Source organism: Mobula birostris, chromosome 15 (assembly GCF_030028105.1).
Source record: "Mobula birostris isolate sMobBir1 chromosome 15, sMobBir1.hap1, whole genome shotgun sequence".
Lineage (NCBI taxonomy): Eukaryota > Metazoa > Chordata > Chondrichthyes > Myliobatiformes > Myliobatidae > Mobula > Mobula birostris.
The window spans coordinates 60780410-60803903 of NC_092384.1; the positions used below are offsets into that span (position 1 = coordinate 60780410).

A 23494-nucleotide genomic window follows, 5' to 3' on the forward strand; every position below is an offset into this window, starting at 1 on the left:
GAATGAACCTCGTGGCGAGAAGGCCACAGGATGGCCTGTGAGTTGATGTTTGACCCCATTTCTCCGATTATAGCTTCTGTTGTTAACTGATTAAAATGATGAGGGCGACATCAAGGTGAGTGCGGAAGTTTGGAGATAGTTTGGGTGTTCCTGTATGAGGATTCCGAGAGGCAGAGGCCGTGTGCACGAACCTTGTAGCAGGCACGCTGCGGGACAGGCGCAGGCCATTTTGCCAATTAAAGCGACAAGGGAGATTGAAGCATCCAAATGAGTGCAACTGCCTGCCTTTTTGATCAGTGGCTCTGTACTGGAGAAGGAGAAGCCAGCTGCACCCAGAGAGTGTGCCCAGTTTTTTTGTGTGATTGGATATGGACTTTGGACGATAGACTCCTAGCTTTTATATCCTGTGTTTTTTCGCCCAATCATGTTTTTTTATGCTGGGAGGGGGATTTTGGCGGTCAGTGTATTTCGTTCGCTTTGGGTTTTTTTGTGCCCGGAGGAGGATTTTGAGTTCAACGTGCCTGGCCCATTTTGTATTTTTGTGTGGGAGGAGGGATTTGGAGGGTTGATGTGCCTGATCTGTTTTGCTCGGTTTTGTGTGGGGGGGGGGTATTCGGGGGTTGATGTGCCTGTTCAGATTTTGTTCGTGTTTTTTTTTGTGTGGAGAGGTGGGATTTGGGGTTTGATGATTGAACTGCCTTTTCTTTCTTGGTTTCATGGCTTCCAAGAGAACTGAAGAATTTCAGAGATGTACACTTCGATAATAGATCAATACTTCCATAAAATAGAAGACATTTTTATAAAGGAATGGTTGTGTGGTGCAATTATTTTGTGTTTTTTTCCTCACCAGTTAACTGAAGCTTGCAAAGTGGAATCTTACATCTCCCAATCAAGAATAACACACAGCTGGATGAACTCAGCTGTTTGACTGTTTATTCCCGTCCATAGATGCTGACTGGCCTGCTGAGTTCCCACAGCTGTATGTTTTGTTGCCCAATTAATTTCTCTTTAATAGGCGAAAGTGGATCTAATCCTCCCTCACAATATAGTCCTGCTATCCTGGGAATCAGGAAGATGAATCCTCATTTGATCACCCTTGAAGCCAATATATTTTTCATTTAGCAAAAAGATCAAAACCGCACACTCTAGGTGTGGTCTCCCCAGTGCCTTGCATATTTGTACCGAGATATCATCCTTTCACTCGTCCTCTAAAATAAAGCCATATGTGCCATTTTCTAACTTAACTACATGCTGTACATACTTATCGGCTGTCAGTATCTGTTACGTTAATGAAGAAAGCATGGCAGCTCCTCTATTTCCTTAGAAGTTTACGAATATTCGGCATGACATCTAAAATTTTGACAAACTTCTATAGGTATGTGGTGGAGAGTATGTTGAGTGGTTGCATCACAGCCTGGTATGGAAGCACAATGCTCTTAAACGGAAAATCCAACCAAAAAAAAAAAGCACCCAGTCCATCACTGGTAAAGCCCTCCCCACTGAGCACATCTACACACAGTGCTGTCGCAGGAAAGCAGTATCCATCAAGGACCCCAGCTGCCCAGGATGTGCTCTCTTCTGGTTGCTGCCACTGGGGAGAAAGAAGATCCCACACCACTAGGTTTAGGAATAATTATTACCCTTCAACCATCAGGCTCTTGAACCAGTAGGGATAACCATTCAACTTCACTCGTCCCACCACTAAACTGTTCCCACAACCTCTGGGTCATGTTCAAGGACTAGTTTGTTGTCTTTTGCACATTGGTTGGTTGTCCATCATATTGGGTGTGGTCTGTCATTGATTCTATTTTGTTTCTTGGATTTGCTGTGTTTACCTCAAGGTTGTATATGGTGACATACATGTACTTTGATAATAAATTTGCTGTGACTCTGTGTTCTTTAGGAAAGTGGATAGCCTGATTATCATTGCCGTGATTCTGCCCCACTTGCTCAATATGTCGCCTTGAAATCTCATTATCCTCCTCACAATTCATGACCCCACCTGTTTGGTCTCATTGGCAAACTTTAAAATATTGCACATTGTACCCTTATCCAAATGATAGATATGTAGGCACCTGGAGCCCAAGCAAATTTACATATTAGGCAAACTTTGCAGCAATCCTGGCTTTCCTGCTCTCATCAACCAAAGTTTTGATCACTAGTCCTAATATTTTGTGGCCGCTTGTCAAATTTTGTAAATTAAATTACTTGCCGGGGATGCTATGTTATGTGTAGTATTATAAATGTAAGTTGTTGGTCTGTGGAAACAAATAAAATGAGACCAATTTTGCTGTGATAATAGTGGCATTTGCTTGGTTTCTGGAATATCCTTCCCTTCCTTTTACAAGGCAGATAATGGCAAATGCATTTTTAGTTTCATTATTCTCTGTCTTAGATTTTCTGAAATCTGAGACTAAATTGTATTTGCAATTGAACTAGATTAAATGTTCATTTTTTTTCTTTCAGTACATCTTTGGGGAGTTTAGCCCTGATGAATTCAATCAATTTTTTGTAACATCGCGCAGCTCTGTTGAAGTAAGTATGCTTTCATCTATGCTCATTGTGAGCGAAATCTAGAAATGTTATTTCTGTTCCTTTATTGTGCAATACATATAAACGTGTAGGATGTTTATGTATTATTTTTTTTAAAACTAGAATGGTCATGGCTGTTAAAAGTTCAGAGTTCAAAACAATATATGTGGATTGGTTGAAGAGCTTCAGATGGTAGGATTTTACTTTTAACTGAACAAAAGCATCTGATACCTGTTTGTGTATCCTGAGTAATCCAAAAATGATGATTGAGCATAAGAAATTGGGTCACTGTAACCGTATAACCCAGCTGTCCTCCTTTCCCATTGAATAAGCGTATGGTAAATCACCTCCAGTTTGCTGTTCTGACCCTGTAATCCTTGATTCTCTTCATGATCAGATGTCGACTGTTGCTGCTCTTGAACATATTGCTTGAGCGTCCATCGATGGAAAATTAAAATGAGCTGAAGTAGCCTTTATAAAGCGATCATATTCTGAAATTTCTAATGTTAATGGATTCAAGGGTTATCATGGACAGAAAAATTGACTTGAAGAATATCAGATCAGACATAATCCTTTAAAAAGTTGAATCGGCTCAAAGGACTTCTGTATCTTCTTGTGGTCTTATTTCCTGTACCATACAAATTTGGACTCCTGCATTGACACTGTAATTTCTACATTGGATGAATCAAATGCAGTGGTTGACTGTCTCACAGCATACCACCTAGTCATTCCATGGGGTTGATCCCAGGCTTTTGGATACCTGTCACTTCAGTTCCCCTTCCCTCTGTTTCTCTGACACCTTTCTCCACTCACTCGGCTCTGACAAGGCCCAACAGAAGTTTGAGGAACATGGTCTTTCTTGACACCACATGAAATTCAATACATTTGGATAACTGGCTTCTTTTCTTAAGCCAGAATAACAGTATTTTGGAAACCTTCACCATCTCAGCTGACTTTTGACTATTACAGAATGCTTCTTTGTCTTTTACCCCTCCTCCAATCCTGCAAATTAAGTTGTTTGAATTTTAACTTGTAGTTGTTGAAGCATCACTAGAGGTCCTTACTGAATGGATGTTTCCCTGACTGAGGGAGTTACTGTCTTATAATAATTATTTGGGACTGATAAGAAAAATTACTTCAGTCAGAGGATGATGAGCCTTTGGAATTCTGTGCTCTGGAATGAGATATGAGTTTAGTCATTCAGATGCATAGATTCCAAAGGTAATGGGGATGGTACATGAAAATGATTATTACGGTTAAAAAGAAGAGTTATTGAATGGTAGAGTAGGCTTGAAGCTAAATGGCATATACTTATTACTTGATGATAAATTCACTGTAGCTCATTTTCTTGTAGATACTTACACAAAAGAACCAGTGTATGTCTAATATCTTACAACAGTGAAGCTGAAGAATTGTAAATTCTAACTGTATTTTACAATTGCATATGCTTGTTGATCTCCAAGTTTGTCCTAGGATCACAAACTTGATCAGCAAGAGTCATAAGTTACCTTGAATTCAATTGGTACCAGAGAACTGGATTATTCACTGCTGAGTATAATAATAAAAAAAAATGGATGTTTCAATGCCAGCTATCTTACAAATGAGACTACTGATATGTATCCTGCTAACATTTGGTTGCTATTGTTGGTCAAGAATTTGTACACTGTCACATGAGTAAAATGATTTTGTCTAGTACTCTTCCTCATTTGGTTTGAATTTACTCACAGATTGATTAAAACCATAAGGTAAATGTGGTTAAGATTTTATCTTTTCTATTTCAGTGATTAAACCATATTTGTTAAAATTGTAGATGGTGGAATATAATTTTAGTGTATATAATGTTTACACTGGAAGCCTAAACTTTAGTTTTTGTTTTGGCACAGCTTCCTCCATACAATGATAAAGTCCTGCATGTCAGTCAATCAGCAGGTAAGTGTTCTCATTCGCTCCTCAAATATTACATTTAGCCTGACAACATATGGAGTCAAATTCTCGACACGGATAATTACAGGAATGCTGTCATGATTTAATAAGTTTATATGTAAAAAATTACAAACAGTACTATTATTTTTGAGCAGCAGTGTTCTTGATTTATGAATGAGCTTATAATGTGCATTAATTCTACTATTAAAGATGGAAGTAATTAGAATGTCCTTTAAAGACCTGGCTTAATTTTTGTTTATAGTTGTTAGGCATGCTGATGCATATACAAGTTTGATTTTTGTGTTGAGATCTCGTACAAATATTTGGAATAATATTAAAAGTGTATTTCTGACACCACTGCCAAGGAGTCAAATGCAATCAAAGTTGGCTTTTGACACTAGTTTATTTACAAAACTTGATTAAACAAAGATATAGCACATAATCGTGAACTGAATTGTTTGTTGGTTACGTATAACCTGAGTTATATGTGTGTTGGTGCGTGGCCAAGTGGTTAAGGCATTCGTCTAGTGATTTGAATGTCACTAGTTCGAGCCTTGGCTGAGGCAGTGAGTGTGTCCTTGAGCAAGGCACTTAACCACACATTGCTCTGTGACAACACCGGTACCAAGCTGTATGGGGTCCTTAATTTCCTTCCCTTGGACAACATCGGTGGCGTGGAGAGGGGAGACTTGCAGTATGAGTAACTGCTGGTCAGGCCTGCTCCCTGGAAACCTTCCAAGGCGCAAATCAATGGTCTCATGAGACTTAACGGATACCTCTAAAAACATGAAGTATTCACTTTCCTGGAAAAATGAAATTTTGCCAGTACACAAGTTATCAGAGCTTCCCCCACTCCCAAGAACAAGATAGAAACTTTAAAATTTAGTGTACATCAGTATTTAGGAAAAAATCACTAATTTTTGTTTTGGTTGTTTAAATAGGAGATGGAAATGATTCTGACATTGAAGAAAATGATTCGGAGCCACCTGGACTGCAGAGCAATGTTTACAAAGTCTCCAGTACATTGAATCCACAGGCACCGGAATTCATATTGGGATATCAACCTGTACAGAAATCATTAGACAGCTTATCAGAAGAAGCTGCCTACAGCTCCATTGACTGTCAGTTTGGAGAAGGTAATATTTCTCTGGACAGTGGTAACTGCCAGGGAAATGATGATCTTGCCTACCGAGAACAAGGGCCAAGGGAAAGGAGAAACAAGAAGAAAAGGCCGCCTGGTTATTATAATTATCAGGAAGGTGTGAGTGATGCAGGGAGTCCTACTGAAGCTTTGGATCTTGTTAATGGGCATGTGTTAAATCCAGGACTGAATGCTAATAGCACAGAAGATGTTGAATTGCTTGCCCAAAAGGAGATTCCTGAATCACATGGACCTATTTCTTCAAAGGCCAATCAGAGGACTTGTGAAAGCCCTGAGAATGATGCGGACTTAATTGGTGGAGCCTTCTGTAATGACTCGGCCCCTAGTGCAATAGATGAGGCCAGGACAGCTGAGCAGCCTGGATTTGATGCTGAGGGTAATACCCAGGCTAATAATGATGAGGCTACTGTTGAGATTAATTCCACTGAACAGCTTGGTCTCTCAGAGACAGAAAGGAATAGTCCAGTAAGGACAGCTATTGCACAGTCATGTGCAAGCGCAGATACTAATCTGGATGCTAAAAGTGAACACACACTGGAACCCTCTGGTGATAGTGTTATAACACTTCCTAGTTCCTCTGGATCAGGATTGGATACTGATAGCACGGAATGTGAGCAGGATAAACCAGAGGATACGTGTTCAGTTGAGCCAGAGCAGACTGCCTTAGCCCCCTCTACAGCTTCAGCTCCTTTGCCTGCCAAATCATGGGCTAGTCTTTTCCACAATTCAAAGCCGTCTTCGACGGGAACTGTGGCCTATGTTGAGGCAAAGTTCACATCAACCAATGCTTCTGCTCAAATTCCTGAAAAGCAATCAGAAATGAGAACCGATTCGCCTGTTCCAGTGTCTGAGGATTCTGTAGCTCAAAAGATGGCAGGTAATTTCTTAAATATATTCTGAAAAAAGCTTTTAAAAAACTATCAGTTCTGGTTTGTACATTTCTAAGTACAACTAATTAACTATTTACTCAGGTGTAAACTGGGTCATTAACAGCGTGACACCTTTAAAACCAGTAATTCAGAAAAAATTGTTTCCAAGTGCTTATTAAGCTGTTCTTGTAGCTATTTTTGTTCTGCAGCCATTGTTAGTTCTGCATAACTGAACTTGAAAGTGCATGTCATTGTATCTGGAGTTAAAAGATGAAATTTCAATAAATTTTGTTCTTATCTGTGCAAGGTATATAAAATTGTTAGCATATTATTCAACAAAAAAAATGAAAAAACCCTGTTGTTAGAACAGGTTTGAGTACCCTTTGAAATACCAATCTCCAAAAATCTGAAATCTGAAAAAAAAAAATTGAGCGCTGACGTGAAATCACAACTGGAAAATTCCATAAGGCACTTGGGAAGTCTCTGTGTACCATAGACAGTTCTGAGAAGTGACCTCACATATGTAATGAACAGTAGTTAATGAAAAATAGAAAAACACTGCATATGGCAAAAAGTGAAGATCTCAATTGTGTATTGAAAGAATGGGTTTGTCAGCTTTGGAGTGAATGTATACTGCTTAACGATATACTGATCATGAAACAAGTAAAGATCTGTCACAACAAATTGAAAATTCAAATTGTGAAGGTTCAGCAGGCTGATTGCAAAAATTTAAGAAAAAGCAAAAGCATGGTCTTAATTTTTTTTAGGATACTTTAAAGCGTCTCCTGATCATGAAGCAGCAGAAAAATTTATTGCTGAGTTTGTAAAGATCATCGTTAATAACAAGAGCAAGTCACCAGAACAATGCTGATTGTTTTTATACCTTACATTAAACTTTAACAAAAGTAAAATACAAATAGTGTACTGTAACCTTTGAATCAAAGCATGACATCATATGTTTTGTTCAGCTGATTCACATATTCTACTGATACTGCTGTGCTGCTTTTGTTACCCTGCACACATTATATTTTCTTTACATTAATGGTATGTTATAAGACAAAGACTCCTTACAGATAGCATGTAAATTCAGAGTTGGGAACGATTACAAAATTTTTTTAAAAATCTGAAAACCAAAATATTTTAAGCATTTCGGATAAGTGGTATTCAAATGTACCTGCAAGCGTATGGTGTGATTGAATTTTAATTTGTAATTTTTAATGAATTTTTATAAATTGTACATCATCGTTCCTCATTTTATTTTGGGTAATGAATTATGCAGTAAGTTCTTATAATGTCCAGTTTGTTTTGGTTATGTTTTGCAATTATGTTAGAAATGTTTATGTTGAGTCATAAATGGTCGCTACTGTCTTGTGTTCACTGTTTTGTGCTGTATGAGTATCATTAAATTGTTGAAACTAGTTACGACTTAGAAGGCATGTGGCTCTGGGTTGTTCCAGATAGCATTGTGAAGTTCTGAACATCAAGAAGGCAGTAGTTGTTAGTGTAATTGAAGAAGATGGATAAAACTGCACTCTGCTGGACATTGTTTACATCAAGAGTTAATGGTTTGGGCATTTGTTCAGTACTGTGCCATTGAAAGTTTCCCTCTGCAACAGTTGTGCCAGAATGAAGCAAGGGGAATGACTCTTTACCCAATTGGCCTATGTTTTTGTTCACACGTTGTAGTTCCCACCTGAGGCAAATATTTGATAGTATTGTTAATAAAGATGAGTGATAGTTTCTCAATTTCCTTGGGAGGAAATGTTTGCATTCAGTTAATAATCCTTGTTTGGATATAGTTATTTTAAGCCACAAGGAACAGGAGAAAGTTGTATTGGAAAAAGATGCTAATAAGTCTCATTCCCTGAAAAAAAGCTACTCCATTGATTGGAGATAATGAAGATCTTGCATATGATTATAACATGCATTTAAAAAAAACATTTAGACAAATAGATGTCACTGAAGAGCAAAAAAAAAACAGAATAAATCAGAAATGTCAGTTGAAATCAAATGTGATGAAACATACACTTGAATTGATAAAAATTCTAGTGTTGATCCTAGGCAGAAGAAAGTGAAGACAATGGAGATGGAAGCCAGCATTCAAAGGCAGCAGCTGCACGGGGAACATCAGTGTTGGTGTTTATTATGTTCCTGACATTACATCGGGAAATATTTTTGGAATATTGACTGTACTGATTGCTGCATGATAAATTGTTATTCTTACCACCAGTATTTTGTATGGAATCATTAAGATTTCCTAAATAAAGTGAAATACTACATTCTATAAAAGCACGACAAGGAGTAGTCAGAAAGGAATTGTATTTTCGATGCTATTTGGGGCATCTTGATTCAAATATTTTCACATTCACTGAAGTTTTGGCAAAAGACAGTGAATACCTTCTGTATTCCATATGTAATAACAGAACTAGAGGGTGGTGATCCAAATTGGCAACTTCTAATTCTATGTGTCCAGCAGAGGGGTTGTTTTTAGTTCTACAGGAAAACATGTATTGTACAGTTATTAATGTTAAGATATTTTCAGAATTTGGTAATTTGTTGTGGTTGTTGACCACTGTTTCTGGTTTATTTAAAATCAAAAAAAAAAATTCTGTTTGAAAATTGGAAATTTAATCTGAATTGCATGGAAGACTTGAGATCTAATTAATTATGGCTTAAGAACAATGGTCCAGGGAGGCTTTTCTATGTTCTCACTCAACTCAAGCATTTATACCAATTGGCCTGATGGTGAGCTCTGTTTCTTCTGTAGCTGGTACATTCCAAACCAATATTTATTCTGAAGAGTTTTTAAAATCTGTACTTGTGTAGTTATGCATAGGTTAGCTGTGATAAGTGAGTATGTATTAAGTTTTTGCAATGTGGAGGGTTTAAGAATAATTGGAACTTTATTAAATTTAGCTATTGAAGATTTGCCTTATTGCCACAAGATGGTGCTGGAAGCCTATGATTCTGACCAATTGTCCTTTTGTTTCCTCACCATCTTACAAATGTTGCTTTCATTCTTCTACTTTTGGTAATCGTTAGTCTTCATTGCTCAGCAAAATTTTTATTTTAGAGCAAGTCAGTTTTGATTCAATTTTTCTCAAAATTTTCAATTTAAAACTAATTCCACATTATTGACATACATTAATCCGTTACTTTTCAGTGCTTGTCTAAATCATTGTCAAACTTTTCGAACTGGGAACGAATGGTTTCTGATCTTGATCTTAGTTTTTACACTGAATGGATTTAGTTACAGTTTATGTTTGGTCATTTTTGTCTTGACTGTAGTATTGTTTCCTACAAAGATCTTGAAAGAGTTTTATATTACTCTTCCCTGGTCTCAAAGTACATTAGTTAACCTGTGCCAGATGTCTTTTAAATGAATTGGGGTGCATTTTGCCTTCCAGTCATCTAATAGTCATTTTAATATTTTGCCTTCCCTGTACTGGATGTTGCTAATTTGCTGAGGCATTTGTCATATTTCCAAGAGGTGCATGAATGAAGAAAAAAGGCAGCGGAATGAGGCATTGATAAATGTTATTCTTCAATAATTTTAGCAGTACATACCCACTTGTATTTTTAGATAAAATGTCCTAAGCGATGTATCTGAAGCAATATTCTTTTTCAGGAATGTCATTATTACTCCAGCTTTACACTACCAGCCAGGCTTTATATGTTGCTGAGACTTTGGGTCATATTTTACAAATATTGCTATGGTACATTCTCAGATTGTTGTATTTATGTTGACATAAAATTAATTTCAGGTCGTTCTGTCACCATTTGAATTTCAAGGCTTCATTGAGAGTAGTTATGTTAATTATAGTACTAACAAATTTGAGATGGAAACTGCTGCATGAAGTTCAGTATATACATCTGTGCTGAAGTGAGACCATAGGAGCAGAATGAGGCCATTCGGAATCTGCTACAGCATTTCATCATGGCTGATCCATTTTTCCTCTCAGCCCCAATCTCCTGCCTTCTCCCCATATCCCTTCATGCCCTGACCAATTAAGAATCTATCAATCTCTGATTTAAATATAGATAAAGACTTGGCCGCCACAGCTGCCTGTGGCAAATAATTCCACAGATCACTACTCTCTGGCGAAAGAAATTTCTCCTCTTCTCCATTCTGAAAGGGCGCCCTTATATTCCTGAGGCCGTGTTCCCGTGCCTTAGACTCTCCCACCATAGAAAGCATCCTCTCCATCAACTCTATATCAAGGCCTTTCACCATTTGATAGGTTTCAGTAAGGTCACCCCTCATTCTTCTGAGTTCTAGTTCATGCAGGCCCAGAGCCATTAAAAACTTTTCATATGACAAGCCATTCAATCCTTGAATTATTTTTGTGAACCTCCTTTGAACTCTCCAGTTTCAGCACATTCTTTCTAAGAGGCCCAAAACTGTACTCAATACTCCAAGTGAGGCCTCGTGCTTTATGAAGTCTCAATATTACACCCTTGCATTTATATTCTAGCCCTCTTGAAATGAACCCTGCACAAGGGATCCCAAGTCCCTTTGTGCCTCAGGTTGTATCTTCTCTCCCATTTAGAAAACAGTTCAAACTTTCAGGGTTTAGCTTCACTAGCCAAATCAGTGTCTTCAATGTGTGTATACTGATGTTTGTGGTTTCCATGCAGAAATAGATATATTGTGATTGTACAGTGAAATACTGTTTAACAATTGTTAATCTCTTTTAGTTTAACAGTTTTTACTTGACTGACAGCATTTTAAAAAAACTTCATTGCTGAACACATTGGGTTGCTGAGATGCTGTGTAGTTTATAATGCTATCAGCATATTTAGCAATGCTAGCAATGGTTAAATGCAGGAAGAACAGTGAAATAGACAATTTTAAATAGAATGACAAATCATAGTTTCCACTAAGCAAAAGGTTTCATAGTGTTGTATTAGATCAGTACATTAATTGTATTGAGGATCTTGTGAGTCAGATTTCAGACCATGATCTTTTAACACTTTCTCTTTCCCATATCTACAGAACTACTGGAAACTGTGAAACTGGTGCACAAACCAGTGTCTTTGCAACCTCGAGGACTGATCAACAAGAGCAACTGGTGTTACATCAATGCTGTATCCTTATAACTTGAATATAACTTACTGTCATCGCACAACCCATTTCACATCTAAAGAAATGGAAATGAAAGGTCTTGTCAAACTAATATAAATTCTACTATATCATATTATTTGGGTACACATTGTAAAAGGATTGCAGGCGTGTCTTCTACTGTTCTGGAAGTGTGTAGCCAGGCAATGAAGTAACTCTGCAGTAAGTAAAGTTCAGTGGGTCCTGCTTAATTGAGACCAATACATTTTGACCCAATTTAGTAGCTGCCCCCTATTAGTCTGTGTTTCATGGAATTAGATTAAAAATATAAAAAAAGGACAAACCACCAATTATCTGAGTAACAAATTATGTACAGGTTTTCCCCCGCTATCTGAAAGTAGGGCATTCCTATGAAACCTTTCGTAAGCCGAAATGGCGTAAAGTGAAGAAGCAATTACCATTAACTTATATGGGAAAATTTTTTTGAGCATTCCCAGACCCAAAAAAATAACCTACCAAATCATACCAGGGGAGAGAATGTCGACTCAGACCATGAGAGGCCTGCATTGGCATTTTCATGCCTTACAAGGTGCAGATTGGAAGTCTGTGGGGTGCCACTCGCACAGACACTAGAGCAATGTGTGGTTAAGTGCCTTGCTCAAGGACACAAACATGCTGCCACAGCTGAGGCTTGAACTAGCGACTTTCAGATCACTAGATAAACGCCTTAACCACTTGGCCACGTGCCCAACACAAATCATACCAAATAACACAAAACCTAAAAAACACTAACATATAGTAAAAGCAGGAATGATATGATAAATTCACAGCCTATATAAAGTAGAAATAATGTATGTACAGTTTAGTTTCACTTAGCAGAATCAGGAAGACAGCGAGTACACTGGAAGTTTCAGAGGTGATGGTGGTGATGATGGTGTGTTAGGCTGAGTTATTGGAGGCTGCAGTGGTGGGAGGTACAGGAGACTGGGGTGTAGGAGAGAGAGGAAGAGGATTATCTATTAACATCTCATCGTCTTGAATCCATCAGGGCAGGCAAGTCACTAACGTCTATACCTTCTATGTCTGCCTGCCTCGACGTCGAAGGTCGAGGTTTGTGGTTTGCTGTGGCTGATGTGGAAGGGTTGAAATACGACAGTATGCTTGACTGCATAAGGCTGATTTATACTTTCTTCCTTTTTTAATCTTTTTATTGATTTTCAGGTTCAAAAACATAGTAACGATAGTAATACAAAGGGATTGGAATTACATATGTAAGTAAAACTATAGATAATGCAACTAGACTAGACCTCCCAAACTCTTGATATAGTTAATCATGATAAAAGGAAAAATAAAGAAAATCACAAGAAAAAGAAAACCCAAAGAAACAAAGAACTAAGAAAAAGAAAATGAACTAAACTAAACCAAAAACTGATCGAAACAAAACAAGGCTGGGCTAATATATTACCATTGAATACAATCATTAATGTCGTCAACTCCGCTCCTCTATCCATATATTCTAGGTTAATAAGAAGGATTCGTAAAAGGTCAAGCTACATCAAGTGAAAGTGTTGAATAAATGGCTTCTAGGTCTCTTCCAAATTTAACCAAAGGATCAAAAATGACACTTCTAATTTTTTCTAAATTTAAACATGATATGGTTTGGGGAAATCATTGAAATATAGTAGGGAGATTGGTCTCTTTCCAGCTCAATAAAATGGATCTTCTAGCCATTAATGTAACAAATGCAATCATCCAACAAGCTGAAGAGAATAAAGAGCTATGTTCCATCATTGGTAAACCGAAAATTGCAGTAATAGGGTGAGCCTGTAAATCAATGTGCAAAACTGTTGAAATAATATTAAAAGTCTTTCCAAACTTTTTCCAAAAAAGGGCAAGACCAGAAGATATGAATCAAAGAAGCTATCTCAGAGTGACATCTGTCACAAACAGGATTTAAATGGGTGTAAAAACAATCTAGTTTATCTTTAGGCATATGAGCCCTATATACCACCTTAAATTGTATCAACGTGTGTTTAGCACATGTAGAGGAAGAGCTAACTAATTGAAAAATTTTCTCCCATTTCTCTATAGGTAAGTGAAGTTGAAGTTCCCTTTCCCATTCATTTTTAATTTTATCAGATATACCTGGCTGTATTTTCATAATTATATCATAAATAGTTATTAAACCCTTCTGATAAGGATTTAAACCTAAAATTTTTTCCATAACAGTTGAGTATGAAGTCGGAAAGGTAGGTGCCATAATATTTTAAAAGTTTCTTATTTGTAAATATCTAAAAGAAAATGGGATCTGGGCAAATTATACTTATTGGACAACTGTTCAAAAGACATGAAACAGTTATCCAAGAGTAAATCAAGAAAGCATATTATACCCTTCATTTTCCATATCAAAAAGGCTTAATCCATAATAGAAGGTTGGGAAAAAAAATTAGATATAATAGGGCTTGATAAAATAAATTTGTTCAAACCAAAAAATTAAGGAAATTGAAGCCCTATTGGTAGTGTATGTTGAACTATTGGATTAACCATTAGTTTATTCAATTTAGAGAGAATAAAGGGAAGCGAAGTTCCTAAAATAGAAACCAATGAAAACCTTTGTACAGAGTAACATTCAAGGTTTACCCATTGTGGACTTGGGATTATATCCCAATCTTGTGTCCAAAGTATTAAATACCGAATATTAATTGCCCAGTAATAAAATCTTAAATTCGACAATACCAAACCACTGTCTTTTTTGGGCTTTTAAGTATTTTTTTTTTTACTTAATCTGGGATTTCTATTCTGCCATATATAAGAGGAAATTTTGAATCAACAGTATCAAATAAGGATTTAGGAATAAAAATTGGTACCGCTGAAATAGATGTAAAAATTTAGGTAGAATAATCATTTTAATAGCATTGATTCGGCAGATCAGTGATAAAGACAATGGGGACTATTTAGTAAACAATTGTTTAACCTGATTAATTAACAGTGAAAAATTGAACTTAAAGAAGTCTTTATGCTTCTTAGTAATTTTAACACCCAGGTAAGTAAAATAGTCAGTAATCAATCTGAATGGTGAACTTCTATAAATGGGAACCTGTATATTTAAAGGGAAAAGTTCACTCTTATTAAGATTCAATTTGTAACCAGAAAAGTTACTAAACTGAGCAAGCAGAGCTAAAACTGCTGGAATGGATTTCTCAGGGTTCGAGATATATAATAAATCATCTGCATATAGTGATAGTTCGTGTATCTCATTCCCGTGGGTAATGCCAAATATATTAGATGAGTCACGAGTAGCAATAACTAAAAGTTCCAGGGCAGTATCGAATAATAATGGACTAAGAGGGCAACCCTGCCTAGTACCACGAAATAACTGAAAAAAAGTAAAAATAAAATCAAATAATAATCAAAGGGAGATCTTTGATTATTGGTAAATACCGAAGCCGAAGGGGTAAGGTATATCAATTTAATCCAAGATATAAATATCAGACTAAAATTGAATTTCTCAAGCCTATTAAACAAATATATCCATTCGACGCTGTCAAAAGCTTTCTCGGTGTCCAATGAAATGATGCATTCTGGAGTTCTAGATGAAGAAGTATAAGCAATATTCATTAATCTAATATTAAAGAAGGAATAACGGTTTTTAATAAATCCAGTCTGGGTCAACAGATAATAATTTGAGGCAATACTTTCTCCAGTCTAGTTGCCAGTAATTTAGAAAAAATCTTGAAATCCACATTTAGCAAGGATATAGGCCTATATGATGCACATTCAGTAGGATCCTTATCTTTTTTAAGAATTAGGGAAATAGAAGCTCGATTAAAAAGATGGTGGTAATTTACCTATAAATACTGCATCCTTAAAGACTCTACATAACCAGGGGGCAAGTATAGTAGAAAAGGATTTTAAAAATTCTACTGTATAGCCATCTGGACCAGGTGCTTTCCCTGAATTCATCAAGGATATAGCATCCTTAATTTCTTCTTCCGTAATAGGTGCATCTAACTTTAACCGTCCATTGGATGATAATTTGGGAATACAGGTGTCCCCCGCTTTTCGAACGTTCACTTTACGAAACCTTGCTGTTACGAAAGACCTACATTAGTTACCTGTTTTCGCTAACAGAAGGTTACGAAAAAAGCGCATGGAAAAAGCAGCGCCTGCCCAGAGCAGCCGCTCCTCCCCTGGGTTCGGAACTGCATTCTAGCGGCATTGCTTAAACACGTGCCTGTGAGTATTCGTTAACAAGATGGTATCGGAAAAGCCTAAAAGAGCTCGTAAGGATGTTACACTTGGCGTAAAACTAGACATAATTAAGCGTTTCGATCGTGCTGAACGAAGTAAGGACAAATTGAGTTTGGCTTGTGGAAGTTGATGAAGATGATGTTGAAGAGGTTTTGGCATCCCATCACCAAGAACTGATAGATGAAGAGCTGATGTAATTAAAAGAGGAAAGGATAACAATCAAAACCGAATGCAGTAGCGAACGGACCGAAAGTGAAGTCGTCCAGGAACTGAACATGAAGCAACTGCGTGAGATTTTCGCTGCAATGATAAAGTACGACTTTAATTTTGAAAGGGTATGTTGGTTTAGGGCATATTTGCAAGATGATTTGAGTAGTTACAAAGAACTGTATGACCTAAAAATGCGCGAGGCTAAGCAGTTAAGCAAGCCTTCCACGTCAGCCACAGCAGACGACAAACCATCGAGGAAGGCAGACATAGGAGAAGATGAGCTGCCTGTGATGACAATGAGATGACACCCCAGTGTCCCACCACCCCAACCCCCGGGCTGCGGACGGATACCGATCCACGAAGAATGCAGCGGTAGCCGGGATGCACCCAGCACATCTTTAAGAAAAAAAAAGCTGAAATAAACAAGCTAATTAATTAGGTGCTGCCTGGCACATAAATGTCGGCCCAGATCAGAGGCGATTGCCAATTAGGGATGTGATGTTGAGGCTCTATAAGGCGCTGGTGAGACCTCACTTGGAGTACTGTGGGCAGTTTTGGTCTCCTTATTTAAGAAAGGATGTGCTGACGTTGGAGAGGGTACAGAGAAGATTCACTAGAATGATTCCGGGAATGAGAGGGTTAACATATGAGGAACGTTTGACCGCTCCTGGACTGTACTCGTTGCAGTTTAGAAGAATGAGGAGGGAACTCGTAGAAACATTTGGAATGTTGAAAGGCATGGACAGAGTGGATGTGGCAAAGTTGTTTCCCATGTTGGAGGAGCCTAGTACGAGAGGGCATGACATAAGGATTGAAGGGTGCCCATTCAGAACAGAAATGCGAAGAAATTTTTTTAGTCAGAGGGTGGTGAATCTATGGAATTTGTTGTTGCCATGGGCGGCAGTGGAGGCTAAGTCATTGGGTGTATTTAAGGCAGAGATTGATAGGTATCTGAGTAGCCAGGGCATCAAAAGTTATGGTGAGAAGGCAGAGGGGTGGGACTAAATGGGAGAATGTATCAGCTCATGATAAAATGGTGGAGCAGACTCGATGGGCCGAATGGCTGACTTCTGCTCCTTTGTCTTATGGTTATTTGGTATGATCTGGCAGCTTCATAGCTTAAAGGTTACTGGAGAGAGTGTTTCTGCCGAGAGTGCTTGCGTGAAATTTTCGCTACAGAGATTAGTGCAGGCAATGATTGTAGAGAAGTATTTCAACTTTATATCGACTGTGTATTTATCATATCATTCCTGCTTTCACTATATGTTATTGTTATTTTAGGTTTAATGTGTTATTTGGCATGATTTGGTAGGTTATTTTTGGGTCTTCAGATGGCAGGGGAAACCTGTATTCAAATTCCTTAAAAATTCATGCATTATAGTGGGGTCATCAGGAAATTCTGATTGATATAAAGAAGTATAAAATTCTTGAAAGGATTTGTTTATCTCATCATGATCAACTGTCAGAGAACCATCTCTTTTACGAATCTTAATGATCTGGTGTTTAACCAAAGCAGTTTACAATTGATTAGTCAGTAATTTCCAGATTTACCACCATGTCAGTCCTGATGAAGGGTCTCGGCCTGAAACGTCGACTGTACCTCTTCCTAGAGATGCTGCCTGGCCTGCTGCGTTCACCAGCAACTTTTATGTGTGTTGCTTGAATTTCCAGCATCTGCAGAATTCCTCGGGTTTGCGTATATAAAACTGACTGCTAGTTTTAATTAATTGATTTTCGATTGAGGATGATAGTAATAGACTATGCTCCATTTGAAGTTTGACACTCTCTTTATAAAGCTCTTTATTTGGAGCAATAGAATATATCCTGTCAATTTTTTAAATCTTGTCAACCAACGTAAGTATTTCATTATTAATTGGCTTTTTCAGTTCCACAGAATATGTAATAATTTGTCCAGGGATATATGCTTTAAAAGTATCCCATATTACCCCACTGGAAATTTCTTCCGTAATATTCGTTGAAAAGAAAGTTAATCTGTTCCTCAATAAAGTTGACAAAGTCCGAGTCCTGAAGCAGAGTGGTATTGAACCGCCATTGTCTAGTACTAGAAGATGTATTGGTTGACTTAATAGATAATCTCAATGGCGCATGATTGGAAATAGCAACGGAATCATAGTTACAGTCAGTCACAAATGGAATTAAATGAGAATCAATAAGGAAATAATGAATTCTAGAATAATGATGATATACATGGGAAAAGAATGAAAACCCTTTATCCTTAGGATGTAAAAATCTCCAAATTTCTGAAACTCCAGAGTTAACCATAAAAGAATTGATAAGAGTAGCCAATTTGTTCGGGAGCACCTGATTAGACATAGACCTATCCATCGAGGGATTTAAACAACAGTTAAAATCTCCACCCATTATCAACATATAATCATTTAAATTAGGAAGGGATGTAAAGAGATGCTTAAAAAAATCAGGATAATCAACATTTGGAGCGTAAACATTGACTATGACAACTAATTTGTTAAAAAGCAAACCAATAATTAACAAAAATCTACCATTCGGATCTGAAATGGTCTCATAATGCACAAATGAAATTGAAGAATCTATAAAAATAGAAACACTTTCCACTTTGGCCTGAGAATTCGATGGTATTGTTGTTCCTTCCAAAATCTAAAAAAAACATTGATTATCCTCTTTCTGCACGAGTTTCTCAAGCAAAGATAGTATGAGCATTCATTCTATGGAATACTTCAAAAAAATATTTCCATTTAATCGGGTAGTTTAAACCATTTATATTCCAAGAAACAAAATGAATAATCTTATCCATAATACTGAAATCGAGCATATGGTGTGTAATGGGTTAACCAGAATACAAACTCATGACCCTGGAATAGGAAAAAAGGTTCAAAGAGGAACTGGAAGTTGCAACATTTCGGACATTTTAGTAGTTTCGAGTCAGTGCATTTGAAAAGAAAATCTAAACTAAAAATAAAAATGAAAATATGAAAATACCTCCTCCCCCCACAAAAACCTGAAAAAAAGGCCAAAAAACGGCCAATACTAAACCTAATGCTAAATCTAACCCCATCTCTCCAGAAAGCAACCCAGAACATGTTTTTCTTTTAAAAGAAACACCCATAGTTTTAAAAAAAAGGAAAAGAGATTACCATAAATGTTTTAAAAAAAGATTACAACACTTGCAAACATAGAGTATCTTCTTACTCAAATTTCAGAAAAAAGGAAACCAAGTGCCAATTCATATTTGTTAATTCTTTTCAGACAAATGATTGAAAATAATGCACCAAAAAAGAAAAAAGTCCAAGGAGGGAAAGAAAGCGAGATGCCATCTTAAGATGTAAAGAAGCCGAATACTTCCCCAATAAGTTTTCAAAGGAAAATCAAACACTGATCTACTACTTAATTACTCTCAAAAGCAGAAAAATTTAAAGTAAAAAAAAACAATCAGTCTTTCCCATTTTTAACTTCTCGTCCTCTGGTCTGCATTTCAAGCGAGTTAAAATCGAAGTTCAAAGATAGACTCAACTTTATTGTCATTGTGCCAAGTACAGATACAAAGTCAATGAAATGCATCTAGCCCCTGACCAGAAATACAAAGAATAGTGTTATTTACAAAATAACTGCAAATAAAAGAAGTGCTACAGCACACAAATATAAAAGTACTGAGACGGTACAATACGGATGCAATACTGCTTAGCGCTGTGATTAGAGGTTCAGCAGTGTCACAGCCTCGGGGAAGCTCTTCCTGTGCCTGCTGGTGCGGGAGCGGAGGCTCCTGTAGTGCCTACCGGATGGGAGGAGAGTCTGAAGATGTATCTGTGGTATAAACTTTTTAGTGTAGTTATAAATGGAGTAAGCAAGGGTGGTTACGGGTAAAAGAAGTAAAGGGAATGGAGCAAAGCCAAAATGTACCTCACAGCATGAGCGCCTCCTGGAGAGTCTCCCAAAGCTGATTTATACTTTTGCATAGCACTACGCTGTAGTGAGCATGCGTAGTTGTGTCTGCGTCGCTCTGCAATTCACTGGCAAAAGGCTAGTTGGCAGTGGGGTTTCTATGCCGCTGGAGTTTCTTTGTGAGAGACGTGGACAACGAAATGTATTTCAATACTTTCAGATGTTGGCAGGTATATTTGGCGATTTGATTCATCGTCTCCAACCGTTTATTTCGCATCAGTGTACAGACATGGCGGAGAAAAGCAACCGGAAATGCGTGGAAGAAATGCGATGCTACCAAACGGACCAATCACAGTTGTTGCGGTCTGCGTCACCTCGATGAGTGAGTTACATTTTCGGGGAGGTGCACATCACCCTGTGGCGTAGGGTACGCGGTACCTATTGCATACATTTGATGCAGAAGTATAAATTGTGCTTTAGCCTTACGCATTTTTCTATCATACAGTTCTTTGTAAGCACTCAAAACATCCTGCAGACCTGCCCAAAACCTAGGTGCCCTTTCAAAATTAAAGTCATACTTTACTGCAATCTCACGCAAGTGCTTCACGTTCAGTTCCTGGACGACTTCACTTTTGGGCTGTTGGCTATTGCGTTTGGTTTCAATTCGTATCCTTTCCTCTTGCAATTGCGTCAGCTGTTCATCTGTCAGTTCTTGGTCGTGGGATGCCAAAACTTCTTCAACGTCATCTTCATCAACTTTTACAAACCCAGCCTCCTTAGCCAAAGTCACTATTGCTGTATTTATTGTTGTTGGCTTGAAGCCTTTAAAGTCATTCACTGCTTCAGGACAGTTTCCTCCAAACGCCTTTTCTCATCGAGGCTGTTAGCCTATCGAAAGCATCTCCAAGGTTGGCGATTACCAATTTATATTGTAGTCCTTCCAGATCTCTGGCAAAGATGCTTCGGAGTTGCCCTCTCTGTCAATGGCACTTACAATAAAATGCATCACATTTTGCTTATAGTAAGTCTTAATTGTGGCTATTAGGCCTTGGTCACATGGTTACAGCAACGATGTCGTATTTGGCGGTAAGAACACAACACGAATATTACCGCCATACTCGGTAATGCCAGGTGGATGAGCAGCACAATTATTTACAATCACAAGACAACTTATTGTCGAGGTTATTTTCTCTACAATATTTTTCAACAAGGACTAACTTATCCACTCGTACTCAGAAAAAAAATCACTTGGTTATCCAACCGCTTGGATGTGAATGAAACACATCAGGAAGTGTATCCTTATCAACGCCTTTAAGTGCCCTCGAATTTTCTGAATGGTACACTAGTAGAGGCCTAAGGACAGCATCACCGGTGGTGTTAATAATAGACATTAGGGTAAACCTGTCCTTCGATGCCTTGTGGCCCTTATCCTGCTAAGGACACATCTTGCTAACAGATGCACAAAATAAACCGAGATAAAGCACGGATGCTCACATACACATTTCAAAGCTGTGGCGGCTTGATGCTGAGTGTAGTTCCCCGGGAAGGAGCTTGGCAGCGTCACCCTCACTGTTCGGGATGTGCACTGCCTCTAGCTGCTCACTGCAAAACAAATGCTGAACGCTATTTTCGCTTTTTGCCTTTTTTCATAAAAGCAAAGTGGTATAAAGCGAACTTTCGAAAAGCGGGGGATACCTGTATTTAGATGAAGTACAGAACAAATTAGAACACTACCAATACTATTATGCCACTATAAAAGTTATTGTCGTAAGAATTCATCTAGTGTATGCTGCCACATTCTCTTGATTGAGTGTAAATGAACAAACTCAATGCAGGCACCTAGTGCAGATAATGGACTGCCTTCTTAGAATGCTTTTGATGATTGCATCCTCCAAGTCTTCATTTTCATTCTAACTTTCAAGTTGATTAGATCCTTGTCCATTTAAGGTGATTATCAATTCCTTCAAATTCTTCATAGTTCCTAACTTGACGTAGGAGTCAAATTGTTTCATTTTCACTCCCAGCCCTTTCTAGCACCGACAAGCCTGAATGCTTGAAACAATGAGAAAAATATTTCTGAATTGTCTTACCACTTATTTTGTCACCAACTGTCGGTGACAGAAATCGTTATTGACATTAACCCACAACTGACACTATTTAAAAACTGTTTGCTTGAAGCGCAATGTGAAACGGACACACAAGTGCCATGTGACTGCTCGTTAGAAAGAGTCTCCTGTCCCAACTAATTGGCATAGTGTCCCAAATGAGCAGCTGCCCAGTTAACCACTGTATTTGTAAGCCAATGTTAAAAAAGTTGGGGCCAATTTTGCTGATATTTGTCTGGAGCTACTGACTGAAACTGCTGGCTTTCAGCCATTGAAACTGAAGTTAATTCTGCGCTTCGTGTATTTGAAATGTGGAAATTTGGGATTTACTGACATATTTGCAGCCTGCAGCTGGATTCACTTTTGAGCCAAGAGATGTCAGTCATCATCTAAGGAATTATCCCTTGTGTTCTTTGCCAGCTCTGATTTTTTGATGTGGACTATAAGGTTTTGAAACTTTTAAATTTTCATTGAACTTAATTATTTTAAATGGTATCAAAGTATTTAATGGATTTTCTGAAAACATGTATTAAACTCTGCGGAGTAATTGGCATGATCAATCAAGTATTACAATATTCTAGTACGGATGCTTATTACATGCAAGAAGGTAAGAATAGCAGAATTAAGCAGATTAATGGCTAAGAAACTGGTGCAGGGGGCAGGGCTTCAAATTCTTGAATCATTGGGGTCGATTTTGGATGTGGTATGACTTATACAAAAATGATGGGTTACACCTGAACTCAAAGGGTACTAATATCCTGGCGGGATTGTTTAATATAGCTGTTAGGGAGGGTTTAAACTAAGTTGGCAGGGGAAAGGAAACCAGGGTGTTAGGGTTGAGGAAGAGGAAAATAGAAGTAAGTCAAAGATACTGTGCAGCAAAGATGGCAAGAAGGACAGGCAGGTGAATAGACAGGATGATTTGCTGTGTGATAGAAATATAGCAAAATCAATAACAGATACTGATCTAAATGTACTGTACTTAAATGCACGCAGCATTGGAGATAAAGTGGATGACCTTGTACAGCTACAGGTTAAAAGAAATGACATTGTGGCCATCACCGAGTCATGGCTAAATGATGGATGTGATTGGGAGCTGAGTGTCCAAGGATACACAGTGTACAGGAAGGATAGGAAGGTAGGTAAAGGTGGTGGCGTGGCCCTGATGGTAAGCAACGATATCAAATCAATAGAAAGAGGGGACGTAGGATCAGAGGAGGTAGATCCTTACGGGTCGAGTTAAGAAATGGCAAGGGTAAAAAGACACTAAAAACAGTTATATACAGGCCTCCAAACAGCAGCTGGGATGTGAACTACAAGTTACAGCTGGAAATAGAAAAAGCGTGTCAGAAGGAAAATGTTAAGGTAATTATAGGGGATTTTAATATGAAAGTGGATTGGGAAAGTCAGGATGGTACTGGATCTCAGGAGAGGGAGTTTGTAGAATGCCTACGGGATGGCTTTTTGGAGCAGCTTGTCCATAAGCCATCAGGGGATCGTC

General features: G+C 37.9%; 1 protein-coding gene across 2 annotated transcripts in view; it reads left to right on the forward strand.

The window, feature by feature from the left end:
• usp10 (ubiquitin specific peptidase 10) overlaps positions 1 to 23494 on the forward strand; it is a 77274-nt gene that overhangs the window by 18743 nt on the left and 35037 nt on the right. Inside the window, exons 1-5 of one of the 2 annotated variants that reach the window (XM_072279891.1) lie at positions 2472 to 2535; positions 2656 to 2724; positions 4416 to 4461; positions 5397 to 6494; positions 11483 to 11574. In XM_072279891.1, the coding sequence (XP_072135992.1) occupies positions 2722 to 2724; positions 4416 to 4461; positions 5397 to 6494; positions 11483 to 11574 (1239 nt within the window). In that variant the 5' untranslated portion in view covers positions 2472 to 2535; positions 2656 to 2721. Of the gene's footprint in view, positions 1 to 2466; positions 2536 to 2655; positions 2725 to 4415; positions 4462 to 5396; positions 6495 to 11482; positions 11575 to 23494 lie in introns of those variants that run through there. The other variant, XM_072279890.1, reaches the window with a different exon arrangement.